At 39.1% G+C, this 18976-nt stretch overlaps 1 protein-coding gene across 2 annotated transcripts in view; it reads right to left on the reverse strand.

Moving 5' to 3' along the window:
- Positions 1-18976, reverse strand: part of LOC106871142 (cullin-1) — a 120152-nt gene that overhangs the window by 38966 nt on the left and 62210 nt on the right. For both annotated transcript variants that reach the window (XM_089354127.1, XM_089354128.1), the window contains 4 exons: positions 13045-13186; positions 9754-9917; positions 5385-5547; positions 904-1034 (listed from right to left, as the gene is read on the reverse strand). In XM_089354127.1, coding sequence (XP_089210253.1) covers positions 904-1034; positions 5385-5547; positions 9754-9917; positions 13045-13186 — 600 coding nt within the window. The remainder of the gene's footprint in view (positions 1-903; positions 1035-5384; positions 5548-9753; positions 9918-13044; positions 13187-18976) is intronic.

The raw sequence follows: 18976 nt of genomic DNA on the forward strand, positions 1-18976 counted from the left end.
AGGGAACAGGTGAGAATGCAGTTCAATTGAGTGAGTTACATGTGTAGGAGGTATCCCTGTATAGAGATGGGCATAGGTGTGTAGAGGTGTGCAAGTATGGGAATGTAGTGGCATGGGATAGTGTGGGGAAGATGATGTATAGGTGTAAATATATTGTATGCGAGAGAAAATATATACACATAAATATGCACATACACAAAAGCTCAATGATGAAAATATACAAACAATATGAACTAAAAGATAATATAAAATAATAACTATACAGTAAATTAATTATTACCAATTACTGACATGATATGAGAATAAAAACATAAATGTAGTAATTGCATTGCATATTTTGAGTTTAAATCTTTTAAGTGAAACAAATTTAAATAACCAAATTTACAAAGATTTTATTTAGTTTTATAAATGTAAACATTTTTTTTCTTTTTTTTCTTCCAATTAAAATTACCACTTTACTTTATACTTGTGACCATGAATAAAGTATTAGATAAAAAAAAATTGAAGTAAACAAGGATGAGAACAGGCATGGAAAGGTTTAAGCCTTTGAAACTGCAAGTATGCTTAAGTAGCCAGGATTTCATTGGACATAAGTAGGCAGCCACGTGGTTTTGTATTTACAGCTCATAAACTGGCACAAACATAATTATTTTCAACTGTAAACACAAAATCCACATACTCATAGGTTCAAAGGATTAAGATATATTTAGATCAACATTAAAAAATTTAAATGACAAAAAAGGGGAGGAAAAAACTAATGTTGCTGTGCAAATTCATCTAACCCACATCACAAGGAAAACTGAATACCGAGAATGATTTCTTTATTCAACACGTATTTCTTAATGTTTATAATATTTATAACTGCAGTACACATTTGAAAGACAAAAAGATATATAATCTTACATTTACAGCTGTTTCACCACATTTTTCTATAGCAGCAAGGCCTTGATTGTAAATGTGTGTTTCAAGAAATGAGCGTAGTTCTACCAAACCATCTTGTATTCTTGAAACTAGCTGATACATCCGACCAAGGTCTAGAAGAACAAAAGAAAAACAATCACACCAGTAATCAGTTAACTACAATATTTCTCTATATATAAAAGCCTATGTCGCATATTCTTTGCTGCATACACAAATATACATTTTAAAATACATACAGACACACATACATATATACATACACAAGACTTTGTACTGAACATATTTTGTGATAAAGTGAAACTGGCAATTATTGTTCTTGCATCATCATCATTTCAGCATGCATTTTCCATGCTTGTATGGGTCAGATCTTCTTTGGGTGGATGCCCTTTCTGTCACCTACCCTTAACTATTTCCAAGCGAGTAATATCTCTCCATGGCCAGACATGTTTCCACAGAATAGTAGATATGAATGATATCTCTTGTATGACACTGATACTCATTTACATGCACACACCATGCGTGCATGTACCTGTGTCTTGACATCATGTGATGGTTGTACAGGAGTAACCTTATTATACAAGCAATGCTGTTCACTTTCAGTCTTCCCTGAAAAACATGCCTAGCCATAGTAAATGTGGCCTTGTCTGGAGATAGGTATGGGTTGGTGATAAGAAGGGTATCTGGCTGTAGAAAATCTGCTTCAACAAATTCTGTCTGATCCACACAAGCACGGAAAAGTGGACATTAAAACAATGACGCTGAGGATAATGACAACACGTACACACATACTTAGATGTGTGCGTATGTGTGTGTGTGTGTGTATATATATATATATATATATATATATATATATATATATATATATATATATATATATATATATATATATATATAGACAGGTTTATTTAGCCAGAGGGGAGGCAAATATGAAAAGATTTGCCAATGTTCTGTGCCATGAGGACCAAATACTTGAGGTATTTCGTGTCGCAAGACAGTGTAGGAGAGAGAATAGTGATGTAGTAGGAGAGAAATGTGTTCGCATGGATGATGGTACGCTTGCTCTAAATGAGGCTGCAAAGAAAGAGGTCTGGAGATACCACTACGATAGATTGCTTAATAAAGAGAATGAATGGGAGGAAGAGAGCCTGCCGTATGTCGACCCAACAGAGGGACCAGCTATCCGAGTTGACAGTACCATGGTAGATAAAGCAATTAAGAGTATGAAGACAGGGAAAGCCCCCGGCCCATCAGGAATCACTGCAGAGATGCTCAAAATATCTGGCAGTGTCGGCTATAGCCTAGTCACCCGTATTACGAACCAGGTGATACACGAAGGAGTCATACCCAATGACTGGTGTAGCAGCACCATAGTCAACTGCTACAAAGGTAAAGGTGACGCTTTAGATACAAATAATTACAGAGGTATCAAGCTTTTAGATCAGGTAATGAAAGTCACGGAGAGGGTCATAGCTTAGGGAGCGAGTCAGTTTAGATGAGATGCAGTTTGGGTTTGTGCCTGGGAAAGGCACCACTGATGCTATATTTCTGGTAAGATAGCTTCAGGAGAAATACCTAGCCAAGGATAAACCTCTGTTCCTGGCTTTCGTTGATATGGAGAAAGCCTTTGACAGGGTCCCCCGATCTCTCATCTGGTGGTCAATGAGGAAACTAGGGATAGAAGAATGGTTAGTGAGAGCTGTGCGAGCCATGCACAGAAACTCTGTCAGTAAGGTGAGGGTTGGCAGAGAGTACAGTGAAGAATTCCAGGTGGAGGTAGGGGTCCACCAAGGTTCTGTCCTCAGCCCCCTCCTATTTATCATAGTTCTCCAGGCTATAACAGAGGAATTCAAGACAGGATGCCCCTGGGAGCTCCTCTATGCTGATGACCTTGCACTAATTGCTGAGTCACTATCACAATTAGAGGAGAAGTTTCAAGTATGGAAGCAAGGACTAGAATCAAAGGGCCTTAGAGTCAACCTAGCTAAAACCAAAGTCCTCATAAGTAGGAAGGCAGACAAAACACAAACCCCTTCGGGTAGATGGCCCTGCTCGATCTGTAGAAAAGGAGTGGGAAGTAACTCTATAAGATGCACCCAGTGCAAGCTATGGACACATAAGAGGTGCAGCAATATCAAAGGAAGGTTAACTAGGAAGTTAGTTTTTGTTTGCAGCAGATGTTCTGGAGCTATAAATACTGGGAATGTGCAGAAAACAACTTCTGCCACATTCCAGGGAGAAAAACTAGAAGTGGTTGATAGCTTCCGCTATCTTGGTGACCAAATTAGCAGTGGAGGTAGGTGCGCTGAAAGCGTAGCTGCTAGAATTAGAATAGCCTGGGCAAAGTTCAGAGAGCTCTTACCTCTGCTGGCGACAAAGGGTCTCTCTTTCAGAGTAAAAGGCAGATTGTATGACGCATGTGTACGAACAGCCATGCTTCATGGCAGTGAAACATGGGCCGTGACTGCTGAGGACATGCGTAGGCTCGCAAGGAATGAAGCCAGTATGCTCCGATGGATGTATAATGTCAGTGGGCATACTAGACAGTGTATCAGTACCTTGAGAGAAAAGTTGAACTTACGAAGCATCAGTTGTAGTGTGCAAGAGAGACGACTGCGCTGGTATGGTCATGTAGCGAGAATGGATGAGGATAGCTGTGTGAAAAAGTGCCACACCCTAGCAGTTGAGGGAACCTGTGGAAGAGGTAGGCCCAGGAAGACCTGGGATGAGGTGGTAAGGCACGACCTTCGAACATTGGGCCTCACCGAGGCGATGACTTATGACCAAGACCTTTGGAAATATACTGTGCGCGAGAAGACCCGGCAAGCCAAGTGAGACCTAAATCTAAGGCCCAGCCAGTCCACTTATGCGTACCTTCCTTCCTTCATTGGACACTAAATTCCACTTGTGAAGACCTGTTGAGGCAAGTGAAATCGAAATCAAGTTAAGTTGGACACTAAACTCCACTGCGTAGGCCTGTTGAGGCAAGTGAAATAGAAATCGAGTTAAATTAAAATTGGACACTAACCCCCACTTGCGAAGACCTGTTTAGGCAAGTGAAATAGAAATAGATCGTTGCCGTGCCCCTGAACTGGCTATTGTGCGGGGCCATCGTAGGATTTTCGAGCGAGATCCGTTGCCAGTGCTCCTGGACTGGCCCATGTGCGGGCAACACATGAAATCTTTCGAGCGGGATCGTTGCCAGTGCCCCAGGGCTGGCTCTTGTGCGGGTGACACATGAGGTTTTCGAGCGAGATCGTTGCCGGTGCCCCTGGACTGGCTCATGTGCGGGCGACACATGAAATCTTTCGAGCGGGATCGTTGCCAGTGCACTTAGACTGGCTCATGTGCGGGCGACACATGAAATCTTTCGAGCGGGATCGTTGCCAGTGCCCCAGGGCTGGCTCTTGTGCGGGTGACACATGAGGTTTTCGAGCGAGATCGTTGCCGGTGCCCCTGGACTGGCTCATGTGCGGGCGACACATGAAATCTTTCGAGCGGGATCGTTGCCAGTGCACCTAGACTGGCTCATGTGCGGGCGACACATGAAATATTTCGAGCGAGATCGTTGCCAGTGCCCCTGGACTGGCTCTTGTGCGGGTGACACATGAAATTATTCGATTGAGTTCGTTGCCAGTGCCTCTGAACTGGCTCTTGTGTGGGACCGTCGTAGGATTTTCGAGCGAGATCATTGCCAGTGCCCCTGGACTGGCTCATGTGCGGGCGACACATGAAATCTTTCGAGCGGGATCGTTGCCGGTGCCCCTGGACTGGCTCATGTGCGAGCAACACATGAAATCTTTCGAGCGGGATCGTTGCCGGTGCCCCTGGATTGGCTCGTGTGCGGGCGACACATGAAATCTTCCGAGCGGGATCGTTGCCGGTGCCCCTGGGCTGGCTCTTGTGCGGGTGACACATGAGGTTTTTCGAGCGAGATCGTTGCCAGTGCCCCTGTGCCCCTGGACTGGCTCTTGTGCGGGTGACACATGAAATTTCTTCGAGCGAGATTGTTGCCGGTGCCCCTGAACTGGCTCTTGTGTGAGGTTGTTGTAGGATTTTCGAGCGAGATCGATGCCGGTGCCCCTGGACTGGCTCTTGTGCGGGTGACACATGAGGTTTCTCGAGCAAGATGAGCGTGGCCGTTGCCAGTACCGCCTGACTGGCCTTCGTGCGGGTGACACGTAAAAGCACCCACTACACTCTCTGAGTGGTTGGCGTTAGGAAGGGCATCCAGCTGTAGAAACTCTGCCAAATCAGATTGGAGCCTGGTGTAGCCATCTGGTTTCACCAGTCCTCAGTCAAATCATCCAACCCATGCTAGCATGGAAAGCGGACGTTAAACGACGACGATATATATATATATATATATATAAATAGAGAGAGAGAGAGGGAGAGAGAGACAGGATCGGTGTTTGTGTATGCATATATAAATGTAACTGGGTAAACATTGATGAAGTATTTCTCACCAGTATGTTTATCATCATCAAGTAAATTTTGAAATTCAACATGAAATATGTCAAGATGTTTTTCTATTAGGGTCTTCTCACAGATTTTAGCTAATCCATCCTGGGTGCTCTCATGAAGATACAATTGCACACGTTTGGCCTCTTCCATTAGACGAGTTTCAGCCTACAATACAGAGATAGAGAGAGAGAGACAATAATTAATTCTAAATTAACAAAATAATGCTTGTCACAGCTTGCATATGCCACAGTAATAGCTTCTAACATAGGCACAAGGCCATAAATGTTGCAGGGATGTATGAAGTTTGATTCAATCAATCCCAGAGCACTTGATGATTATTCACTTCATTAATACCAGAAAGGAAAATGGCAAAGATGATTTCAGTAGGATTTGAATTCAGAACACAAAGAGCATAAATACAATCTGCGAGTCATTTTGTCTGTTGTTTTACTGATTCTGTTAATCAACTTACCTTTGTACCCAACTGTTGTATTACAAACCAATGAGGGAGCTTCTCCATGTTCAACCTGCTAGAACTATTAGCCAAATCTCCATCAAATTATACTGCCCTATTGTCTGCCACAATAATAATAATAATAATGATGATTTCTAAGACAGACAGAAGGCTACCCATTTTCGGGAAAAGAAATAACTGAATTTAGTAATCCTAATGCATGACTAGTACAATATCATCAATCCTCGAAAAATTTAAAATCTGAAATAACCAAATACTATAAGGTATTTTGTCCAGTGCTTTACCGATACAGCAGTCACTACTCTAGTAGTAGCAGCAGCAGCAGCAGCAGCAGTAGTAGTAGCAGCAGTAGCAGAAGCAGTATTAGTAGTAAATGTTTTCTTCATGAGCTGCAGTGTTTAATTCTGGATTCAGTTGTGTTAAGAGAATGTGGGCTGTGTCTTAACTTTTACAGAGAAGACAGCCATGTACAGGTGATTTTTCTAAAAAAAAAAAAGTGGCATTTGCTAGGGTTGCAAACTTTAGCCAATTTGTACAACTTTTTGGTTGGCTGGATATTTATCTAGTGTATTTCTGCCATCTAAGCTTATATAGTATGACTATAATGATGAATTGAATTCTTTGAGTTTCTCTTAAAATTTTGACCAGATCATATTGGAGAACCCCACAAAAATCTTCATAGTAAGTTGACCCAATGGTCAATGCATCCAAAATTGAAGTCATATCAATTTGCTTTACAAACAAACAGAAATGTAACCTCACAATAGAGACACTCAATTGCAACAAGTGAACGAGTGTATTTACTTGGGTTTTTCCTTCCAATCAACTAGTTAATCCAAGAACAAGGTTAAGAAGTACATTAATTTACAGCATGAAGACCAGCTTATAGGTCCCAGATGGTGCTCAAACATTCAATTCTTCTTTATGGATGTGAAACCTGGTCTTTACAAACTGGGTTTCTGTAATTTGGGGTTATTTGACAATTGCAGTCTTAAAAGTATAGAATATGCTTATTTGCTTCATGACATGAATGTGTTTGCTATCTCCAAGGATCTAGTTGTATAGCCTTTATCATTTATAATCCAAGCTCACTATTGCTGCTAGTTTAGCTATATATATATCAACATGATTCAAAAATCTTTAACCATGTTACTGTTAGCCTGATCTCATGTTCAAGTTGGCAGCACCGCAATGGTGGGTAACTAAAAGCATAGCATCATATAATCAATGCGGCTCTCACATCAATCACTTGTTCAAATACCTACTGCCTTCATCAATGGAATGCATGCTAACCTCAAAATCAAATCTAACCTGAGAAATAACAGACTGCAATAGGTGTCAATTGTTTGAGGTGCAAGTTTATCTGGGAGAAACCAGCTAAGCATACTATGTAAATAATGATATATTACATAACAATAAGCATATCAAACTTTAATGAAACTTGATCAAGTGGAGAGAATCGGATTCATATTATGTTCTGTCAGTCACTCACCATGTCACTTCCTTTTCTGTTTTTCCCTTCTGGAAGCAAGTTTGAGTTAACAATATGAAAGAAATAAACCTCATTTTGAAACAGAAACTAAAAGTATGAAACTGTTTTTTGCTATTATTGACTACGAGTAGCCTGTAGCAGATGGTCAAAGACGGTATCTGTCATATGATAGAACAATAACTGCAAGTCAATTGTTGATTTCATCCTAACCAAGCAAAACATGACCAGCATAAATCTGATTTCCCAAGTGAAGGAGCACATTTAAATAAGCCAATATTTTAAGCAATAAAGAACAGAATGACAGTGTAGTTAATTTGCTGGACTACAGACTACATACCAGTACTTCATTCAAATCTTTAAAAAGTTGTGAATTTGTGCCCCAGAACAAGATATATTAACTGTCAGACAAACAAGAAATTTTGCCCGACTGACAAAAAAACTTTAGTATATCAGTTAATTAACAGAAAGAAAGGCATCCAATTGCAAAAAAGAAAAATTTTCTTCAACAGAAAGAAAAAAAATCCAAACTATGGATATAATAGAGTCAAAAGAAAAGTCTTAAAACATGCAAAAAATTCACCCAGGCCAATTGATCAGTCCAAGTGATACAAGCTGAAAGGATTTTGAGGCTGATCCATTGACCCGATGGAACAAATGTTGTGAATGGTTGGTTTTGAAGAGTAATAGCTAATTAGAGATCGTCTGTCAGCAGATGTATCTCAACAGAAAACAAATTTTGGTCTTTTTGACTACACATACCAAAACCCCATGTCTCAAAAGGGTTAAAGATCACAATATAAATATACTCAAACATGTAGGGCACAGCAGTCAATGTATATTATTATTATAATATTAAGACTTGTTTACCAGTCTCAAGTGTATTCACCATTTTAACAAACATATTCTACAGACACCTGGCACACTCCAATGACCTTAGAATAGAGGTAGCTACCTTTGAGATGTAACCATTTGAAGAATTTACATTCCATTTGTGCTTGTTGTAGAATAAACAAAAACTACTTTGCCAATAAGTTAGAAAGTGAAACTGTACAAAAATTGTCTTCATTAATATAACCATTTTTCTCTGTATTAGATCTGGCCACTTTGAATATAAACATGTAGAATATTTGGGTCATATATGGACGTTTTAAGTGCTAAAGGGTTAACGTATACAACTTCAATTATTTCATGAGCAAAACCAATAATGACTGAGATTACTCTGGAGACAAAGGAATTATCTGTCAACCACTTAATAAATAATATAGAGGCAAACTTTCTTTTTGCATAAGATCGCTCAGAGGCAATATAACAAAGAAGAATTGACAATCAACCAGCTGATATTAGATTCAATTAACAAGTGCTCCAGATATTCTCTTTCCTCACCAATGAAATCATCATCATCATCATCATCATCGTTTAACATCCGCTTTCCATGGACGATTTGACTGAGGACTGGTGAACCAGATGGCTACACCAGGCTCCAATCTGATTTGGCAGAGTTTCTACAGCTGGATGCCCTTCCTAACGCCAACCACTCCTAGAGTGTAGTGGGTGCTTTTACGTGCCACTGGCACGAAGGCCAGTCAGGTGGTACTGGCAATGGCCACGCTCAAAATGGTGTATTTTACGTGCCACCTGCACAGGAGCCAGTCCAGCAGCACTGGCACAATCTCGCTCGAATGTCTTTACACGTGCCACCAGCACAAGTGCCAGGAAGGCGACGCTGGGCACAGGTGCCATCACGATTTCGCTTTCCCCAACAGGTCTTCACAAGCCAAGTTTCATGTCCAATGAAGGAGACGACGTTGGCATGGGTGCCTGTCGTCGAATTTAGTTCAATTTCAATTCTGATTTCACTTGCCTCAACAGGTCTTCGCAAGTGGAAGTTTTGTGTCCAATGAAGGAAGGTATGCATAAGTAGGCTAGCTACACCCCTCGAGGAGGCCTTAGATTTAGGTCTCTCTTGGCTTGCCGGGTCTTCTCACGCACAGCGAAATGAAGGACAATAAACACTAAAAGAAAAATTCAGAAAGAAACTGAGCTTCTATGAGCATAAACCAAATCTACAAAAACCCATAAAGAGAGCAGTACAGATTTTACAGCTCCATACCTCACAATAACAAAATATCCTAAGCATTATGTAGTTAGCTAAAAATGCTCAGTGGATCTATAAGCTCCAGCAGAGCTGGTCAGATAGATCTATTCAATAACAAAGTATGCAGAGAGACAGTCTCACTTTCCAACTTCTTACTTTTACAGAATTATAAATGAATCAACTTTTATAACATTGTTAACTCAGTAAAAGGCTGAATGAAAAAAAACAAACACAGAATTTAATCTGCAAGCTAACATCTACAACAAAACATATATTAGATAAAATATAGAAAAAGAAATTATAAAATACCTTTTTCATATATTCAGTGACAGGATTGTGTGCTAAAAAGTCTGTACTTTCCCATGTGTAAAATCTTCCTGTGTAACTTAAGAAAGGACTTTCAAAATGTTCCTTGTATACACTCAACGTTGGACCTTTTGCCGAGGGATCATCTTCATTTAAACCAAGTGCCACTATATAAAAAGACAAAATATATGATTAGTAATTTCTGAGGAATATGAAGTTGTGAATATAAAAAACAACAACGATAACTACAATAATAACAATGGCTTCCAATTTAGACACAAAGCCAATAATTTCGAAAGGGAGTGGGATTAGTTGATTTCCATCATTCCCAGTACTTGACAGGCATTTTATTTCATCGATCTTGAAAGGATGAAGAGCAGAGTTGACCTTGGCAGGATTTGAACTCATAATGTAAAGAGCCAGAACAAATACTGTGAAGTATTTTGTACAATGCTCCAATGAGTCATTCAGTCAGCTGCTCTTATCCTGGTAATAATAATAAAGACAGCATTTCGCCTGTCTTTACATTGTGTTCAAATGCCACCAGGGTCAACTTTGCCTTTCATCCTTGATGAAATAAGTACTAGTTGTGTACTGGGGTCAATGTAATCGACTAGGCACATCCCCAAAACTTCCTGGTTTTGTGCTATAACTTGAAACCAATACTATCATCATCATCAACAGTTGCCGCCACCACCATCACAGTAGCAGCAGCAGCAGCAGTAAGCCAGTGAGCTGGCAGAATCACTAACATGGTGGCATTTCATCTGTCTTTACATTCTGAGTTCAAATTCTACCTTTCGGAGCCAATGATATATGTACCAGTTAAACACTAGGGCTGTTGTAACCAACTTACTCCTTTCCCATAAATTTCAGGCCTTGTGCCTTATAGCAGGAAGGATTATTATTATTGTTAGCATTATTAAAAGAGAAGGAGTAGGAGATATTCAAAAGGATTCTTATTTTTTAATGTGACAAGTTATAAAAAATTTAATCTCTGCGTAATACAATATAACTAAATTATCTTAAATTACAATAGTTTTCAAGTTATATTCAGTTTCAAAAAATGACAAAACTGTATTGTAGAAACTTGAGAGCCAAATATAAAAATCTTTTAATGGAGTTTTAGAGAAATTTTTCTCCACTGACAATTTGAACATATTAAATTGTCTGATCTCCCAACTATGAACAACTAAGGAAGTAGAAGATATGCTTATTTTTAAGCTTTGCAAACTAACGAAAACAGAATATCATTGTTTCCCCTTAGAGACACAAAACTTGAACTCATAATCTCACTAACTTCATATAGCACCTAAACCCTTTTGAGACCATTATTCCCAATGAATACAAGCCTAGGCATTTAATACATATTAAAAATAATCAATAATTTTGAAAATTTTATTAAAATTACATTTTTCATTATTAAGCTGGTGTTTTACTTATATTCATTTCAAATTTTGACACAAGGCCTTTCAGGCGTGGGTGTAAATTGATTACAGTGACACCAGTGCTCGACTCATACTTATTTTATTGAGCCCAAAAGGATGAAGGAAAAAGTTGACCTTGGCAGAATTTGAACTCAGACAGACAAAATGCTGCCAAGCATTTTGCCCAGCATGCTTTATTTTTTACTTAAAATATTAACACAGAAAATTAAGAGATGTTTGAATCATAAACCTTAAGGTCAGTCTCAGCTGGGTTGGAACCAAAAGAGAAAACCTGAGAGTCAGTTGGTCTTTTTTTTAAACTTCAACGAATTTTAACATCAAACATAAGCTTTAATAAAAAAAAAACACTGTCTATTATTTTTTCCACGTAACAAGTGTACAAAAAGAAAATACTGAATAGAAAGAAGATATTGTATTATTGCACCATAGTTGGATTGGGAAAAACCCCCAGTTTCTTTTTAACTTTTCTGCTAACAACTTGGAGGTAAAACAGTTACAGAGCCTTTACATGGTCACCTGACCAGCTAGAAATAATAGCCAAATCATATTTTAGACACATTAGATAATGTAGGCTTAGATGTACAAAAAAGAAAGACACAATCATATCTGGAATGCTTTTGATTACCGTCATCATCATCATCATCATCATCATCATCATCATCATTTAGCCCTTCTACTTTCCATTCTAACATGGGTTAGGCAGTTTGACTGGAAATGGTAATCTAGGGAGGTGTACCAGGCCCCAATCTAATTGTGACTTGGTTTCTATGGCTGAATGCCCTTCCTAATGCCAATCACTCCAAGAATGTGGTGGGTGCCTTTTATGTGTCACCAGCATGGATGCTTTTTCAGTGTCATCAGTACAGGTACCTTTAATGTGTCACTGGCAAGAGTGTCCTGTATGTATCACTGGCACAAGTGCCTTTTATGTGTCACTGGTATGGGTGCCTATTATGTGTCACCGGCCTGGGTGCCTTTAACATGTCAGTGGTATGGGTGTGTTTTATGTGTCACCAACATTGTCAATGACACTTGGGTTGACAAGCCTTCTCAAGCACAGCAAAGTGCCAAAAGTCTCAATCATTTGTCACTGCCTGCATGAGATCCAACATCGAAAGATCATGCTTTGCCACCTTAACTCATATCTTCCTCGGTCTACTCCTTCCACAGGTTCCACAGATTATATATCTGTTAAATCACATATGACCTCGGGACTAAACAGCAAGAAAAGCGGTATCACTGTATGTCCACTTTTCCATGCTAGCATCAATTGTATAAGAGTGCAAATTGAAAAAAAAAGACACATTATAATCAGGGTGCAAAATACATGAAAAATAAATAATAAATAAAAATAAATATTGGGATGAAATTTATGTATTTACCCAGAGAAGTAGACTTGAGACTAAAGAAGAATTGTTGTTGTTGTTGTTGTTGTTGGCACTCCGTCGCTTACGCCGTCGAGGGTTCCAGTTGATCCGATCAACGGAACAGCCTGCTCGTGAAATTAACGTGCAAGTGGCTGAGTACTCCACAGACACGTGTACCCTTAACGTAGTTCTCGGGGATATTCAGCGGGACACAGTGTGACAAGGCTGACCCTTTGAATTACAGGCACAACAGAAGCAGGAAGAACGAGTGAGAGAAAGTTGTGGTGAAAGAGTACAGCAGGGTTTGCCACCATTCCCTGCCGGAGCCTCATGGAGCTTTAGGTGTTTTCACTCAATAAACACTCACAACGCCCGGTCTGGGAATCGAAACTGCGATCCTGTGACCGCGAGTCCGCTGCCCTAACCACTGGGCCATTGCGCCTCCACAAAGAAAAATAACAACAAGAAATAAAACTAACCATAACTGTTGATGACACCACTAACCAATCTGGTGTTGATAGTCTCACCATGCCTCTCCCTTTTAATAAGTGCAAGAACAGCATTAGTGACCTGCTTGTTCAATGGCTTAAACAGGTTGTCTCTCCAAGTAATTAAGGCCAACTGAAATATAAAATAAACAAATGGATTGTGTTAATATCTAGGAAGGTACTAAAATACACAGACCACATAGGCAGTATTGAGAAATCACAGAAAAGAAAAAAAAAACTGAAACGAAAAGGAAAAACAAGAAAAAAAAACTCATTCATACAGTTTAATATTTTAAAAAATGACATTTTATATTCTGTAATTTTCAAAATTTAATCAAAACAGTTAGGCAAGTATTTATGAATGTTAGAAAGACACAAATGATATTCAGTTTGAACTTCTACAGACTAACTTCTGTAGGGAATGCATATGCAGAAAACAAAAGAACCTCAACACAGTTGCTCAACCTGCCAAATCTAAAGTGCACATTGAATATTATAGTCCCTGATGTAGAAGCCTAGAAACCTTTGCTCATGAGTAAATTCAATCAGGACTAAAAAATAACAACAAAAGTAGAGCAAATTTTAGAGATCATTTTGGAGATGAAGAATTAACGTGCCTAGTGTAAACATACGAGGAACTTTAGGGATAACAAGAGGAAAGGTGGGTGTATAGAGAAGAAGGTAACCACTCCTATGGAGTGGAGGATCAATGTACAGAAACTGCTTGCTTGTAAATCAGTGGTTTGAACATGATGCTCAATGAGTTTTCTCCAATCAATGGAATGGCCTTTATGTTTTTTAGGATATTGTTATTGTGTAGCACTGATCCAGCAATCTTGTGGTATTGCAGGTAGTAGGCAAAATGAAGATGCCGCATCTTCTAAGTTATATTAGGTCTCCATCTAGTCAAAGACCTTACTGCACAATTCAACAAGCCGCAAATCATATGCAGTCCAGTTTGATAACCTACATATATTGCATGCTCTCTGTCCAGTTTATTAATGTATGCCTACAGATTCTAGTGTGGCTGAATTTGCTGAAAGCATGACATTTGTTGTTCCTCTGCATTTATTGTTAGTGGCATAATCCTAGCACAGAGTTTGCTGTCAGCAAAGCAACTGATGTAGCACCTATTTCTGTATGTGTTCCTTATGCATATCCACATCATGTGAGAGAGATAATGTTTTTAGAATGCTGTAGTAGTAGTGATCTGGAGAGTTGCATATGTGTCTCAATGTTTTGTTTTTTAAAATTATTATTATCTAGTGACAGAGTCCATGAAGGCTGAAGCTTGCTGCAAGAACAAGCTGTGCCACAAGTGGTTTCATTTTTAGCACTTCAGTTTTGTTGCACATGCAATCAGTGGGTGTGGTGAATTACTCTGTGTTTTTTTTGTTTTTTTTTTTGTAATTTATAATCATTTGTGGTGGAGACATTGGGAACAAAACTAGCACTAGTATAGTTTATTATAGATGTAATATATTGCTTGTATGTCATTGATATTGATTCCAAATGTGACATCTGACTGCTCTAAGGATGTTTATGCTGATGTGTCTTTATAACTTCTCTAAATAATTTGTAATTATTCTGCTTCTTTACTATGCCTTTAATGTGTATTGTGAATGCCCTGGATGAGTTGTATGTAATTCCTGCTATTTTTTATCTTCTGTTTGTGTGTAATATGTTTATGTTGTTGAGTATAAGGGTTAGTGATATTTGATGAATTCTATGATACTGGTGGTAAGGAGAAAGACAGTAAACTTAATTTTAAGTCTGTTTGTTGTGGAGTCAAATTGCTAGGTGGTTAAGTGTCAGAGTAATTGCACAGCAGTGTCTGAAGAACAGTGGAAGGATGTGAATGTAATATCACTTGCATATGAGGCTGTATGTAATGTATGTAAGTGTGGGAAGGTCATGTAGGTAGAAATTTAAAAAAATAAAACGACAGACCCCTGTAGTATTCTTTTCAGAAAATTGCAGGTTCTTTAAATGTTCTTATACACCACAGTGAGGGCGCAGTGCCTAATGATTAGAATGAGACAGTGGGTTCAATTCCTGGACTAGGTGGTGTGTTGTATTAATGAGCAAAATGCTTCATTTCATGTTGCTCTGCCATCACTCGGACAGCTGACATGTGGTGCATGATGCACTTGTTCAGGCAACATTGATTTGATGGAAGGAGTGAGCTCATGTACAGCACAAAGATTTGATCATAGTAAACAAATCATTTGTGCAGGTTGTTCAACAAGGAATATCAAAACCAGTCTTTCTCAGATAACAAGTGATTACTACCATCAAACACTACATAGGCTTGATGGCTTGAGAGGAAGATTGCTCATCAACATTTCACGTTCAAGGTGAAGGGAGTATTTTTTATATGAATGGATAGCAGGGAATGGGGTCAGAGGTTTTACTGATGTCGATAGTAGTTAGAATGTACTGTTATAGATTTGTAAAAAAATACTTCCAATCAAAAATATTCAATAACAAATTATTAATCTGTAGTTTAATAATTGACATATCTCTTTTACTTGTTTCAGTCACTTGACTGTGGCCATGCTGGAGCACCGCCTTTAGTCGAGCAAATCGACCCCAGGACTTATTCTTTGTAAGCTTAGTACTTATTCTATCGGTCTCTTTTGCCGAACCGCTAAGTGACGGAGACATAAGCACACCAGCATCGGTTGTCAAGCAATGCTAGGGGGACAAACACAGACACACAAACATACACATATATATATATATATATACATATATACGACGAGCTTCTTTCAGTCTCCGTTTACCAAATCCACTCACAAGGCTTTGGTCGGCCCGAGGCTATAGTAGAAGACACCTGCCCAAGATGCCACACAGTGGGACTGAACCCGGAACCATGTGGTTGGTAAACAAGCTACTTACCACACAGCCACTCCTGCGCCTACATGATAGTAATTTTTTACTAATTATTCTATTGAACTATTGCAATAGAACCATCCTAGCATATTTCAAGGAGACTGTGCTATTAATAGTACAGTTACTGCTTATGTCTCAAGTATGAGTAAGAGTGAGCAATGATGCATAACTGCTGTTACTATGATGGTAGTCATTGAATATATCAAACCTTTGCCAGTTTTTATAATATTATTATTTAGAGTGGTGAGACAGCATAGTTGTTAAAATGTCAACAAAAATGCTCTGCAATATTTCTTGTGAGTCATATTGAGTTCAAATTCTGCCAAAGTTGACACAATAAGTACCTGCTGATCACTGGGGTTGATGTAATCGGCTAATGTCCTCTCTTTAAAATCCCTGGCCTTGGGCCAAAATTTGAAACCATTCAGGTGGCAAACTGGCAGAATCATTAGCATGTCAGACAAAATGTTTAGCAGCATTTCTTCTGGCTCTTTATATTCTGAGTTCAAATTCCATCAAGGTTGACTGGTTTCAACCTTTTCGGGGAAAAATAAGTTGACAAAAGCACAGCCATGGTCATGACCAATGTCCTCCTAAAATTGGAGAGACATGCGTGCTAATCTGTGGACATGCATAAATGACATTCACGTACACACACACCCTGCCTTTTATAGATATAGATATATATACAATGGGCTTCTTTCAGTTTCCATCTACTAAATCCACTCATAAGGCTTTGGTCAGCCCAAGTAGAAAACACTTGCCCATAGTGTCATGCAATCAGATTGAACCTGGGACTAAGTGATTAGGAAGCAAGCTTCTTACCTAACAGCCACACTTCTTACCACAATTGTTTAAGGATGTTGAACAAAACACCCATGTTACCAAAGGTGAATTATCCAAACCCCAAAGAATTCCTCTCAACACATGGCTATGATGCTCTCCCACTACTCCTGCTCGTGATCAGAGATGCACATATTGTCAGTCACAAAGGGACATGCTCAACTAGTTGAGGTCAAACAACTGACAAACAAATCTGTGGTATTGAGTAGAATATTTGCTGTAGCCCATCTTTTATACCAAGACAACAATGTACATGATAAAACTTTCAATTATTATTATTCTCTTCATCATAATTTCAGGTCACTTGAGAGCATTACTGATAATCTAGTACCTGTTACATATTCGTTTGCTGAGGTGGGTGATTTTTGAGCATCCAGCAGAATGAAAAACAAGACTGGCCAAAGGGCAGATGAACTCAGGTAAATCAATGGCCATACAATATCGTGCAATGGTTAGTGGCATGCTTACATCTCAATCAAATGAGGCATGAAGGAAATAAGTAACCATCTCCACAGCTTTGAAGTTAGTAGCAGCTGGCCAGTGGTAGCAATATGCCTTCATGTATGGTTAGAAGCCATGATGCAGAGCAAACATCTGGAATGATGTTTTATGGACTGGACATTTACCAAGTAAGATGGTACTGCAAGGTTTGGAGATGGTTTCAGACACTTTGATAATCTTCTACATTCTCATACAAGTACAGTTTTCCTATCTTTATCCTGCCGCTGGGCAAGAGAGTGTGTTTGATTAGCATGCTGCTCTTTCTCATCATCATCATCATCATCATAATTTTACATCTGTTTATCATGCTGGCATGGATTGGATGGTTTGAAAGGAGCTAGCCATCTGGATGCCCTTCCTAACACCAACCACTTTACAGAGTTACTGGGTGCTTTTACACAGAACCAGCATGGGTACTCTTACGTGGTATCAGCACAGATGCTCTTATGTAGTACTGGCATGGGTGCTTTTTATGTGACACTGGCACCCACAAGCTCCCAAAAAAAGAAACCCTTGCACCAGTCTAGTATCAGTGTCTAGTGAGTAAGACTGTATGACACAAACCTTCAACTAAGAGTCAAATAGTCGTGTTGCAGCAGTCAGGGTATTCCACACATCTGCAACAATGAAATACTGCCGCATCCATAGTTTCAGGCTCATGGAAGTTGGGGAATTAGACATTTGCAACAGTGAAGTACTCCACTTTCATAACTTGTAGCACATGGAAGGTGTAGTATAAGCAAGAACAGTCGTGATTCTCTGGTCCCCTGCATGGATATGTCCTCTGGTGCAGTGAAGAATGATTGAAGCTAGTGTCTTCATTGATCACCGATGGACAAACCTGATAACTTTAGACATCGACTTCTGTTCTTTTATTCATTTATTTATTTAGGTAGTTGCAAGGATATGGAATTTAACAGATGCAGCAGTAGCAGCAGAATTCACCAACTGATTTTGATTGCTATGCAAAGCTACCTTAATTAATATTAAGTAAACTGCAGTAAGCTATTAGAAATTTTTAGAACACAAAAAGAAAAAGCAATAAGAATGAGGAACTACACTTCCACCTAAAAGAAAATGTAACAAAATTGGCATATGTAGGGAACATTTTGGTGCAGAATGGTGACAGAAAGGATTCTTGAGGTTTTCTTTCAAGACAATGAAAGTAGTGCAATTAAATGGTTTCAAGAAATTGTAAACTATGTCAGAAATAAAGTTCAGACCGGAATAAATGACATCATATGCAGATAAACTCAAGTTAGTTGCATTAGACTGAAAATGCCAGATACACACTATTAATATCATCTTACATTTGCACCATGACCATTGATAAATCATAAGACTGAGTTCACAACCAGCATTTGGGAACAAACAACTTCACATATTTTATCAGAACTGTGGTCATCTATACATATAGGCATGTCTTTTGCAGGTGCCAGTGCCACATAAAATGCACTCATGCCAGTGTCATGCAAAATGCACTCATGCCTGTGCTGCATGAATGCACCCATGCAGTAGCATGTAAAAAAAAGCATCCAGCACACTCTCTAAAGTCGTTGGCATTAGGAAGGGCATCTAGTCATAGAAACCATGCCAAAACAGACAATTGGAATCTGGACAGCTCCCCAGTTGGCCAGCTCCTGTCAAACTGTACAGTCTATGCCAGCATGGAAAAAAGATGTTA

Source organism: Octopus bimaculoides, chromosome 6 (genome assembly GCF_046866305.1).
Source record: "Octopus bimaculoides isolate indiv1 chromosome 6, ASM4686630v1, whole genome shotgun sequence".
Classification (NCBI taxonomy): Eukaryota; Metazoa; Mollusca; class Cephalopoda; order Octopoda; family Octopodidae; genus Octopus; species Octopus bimaculoides.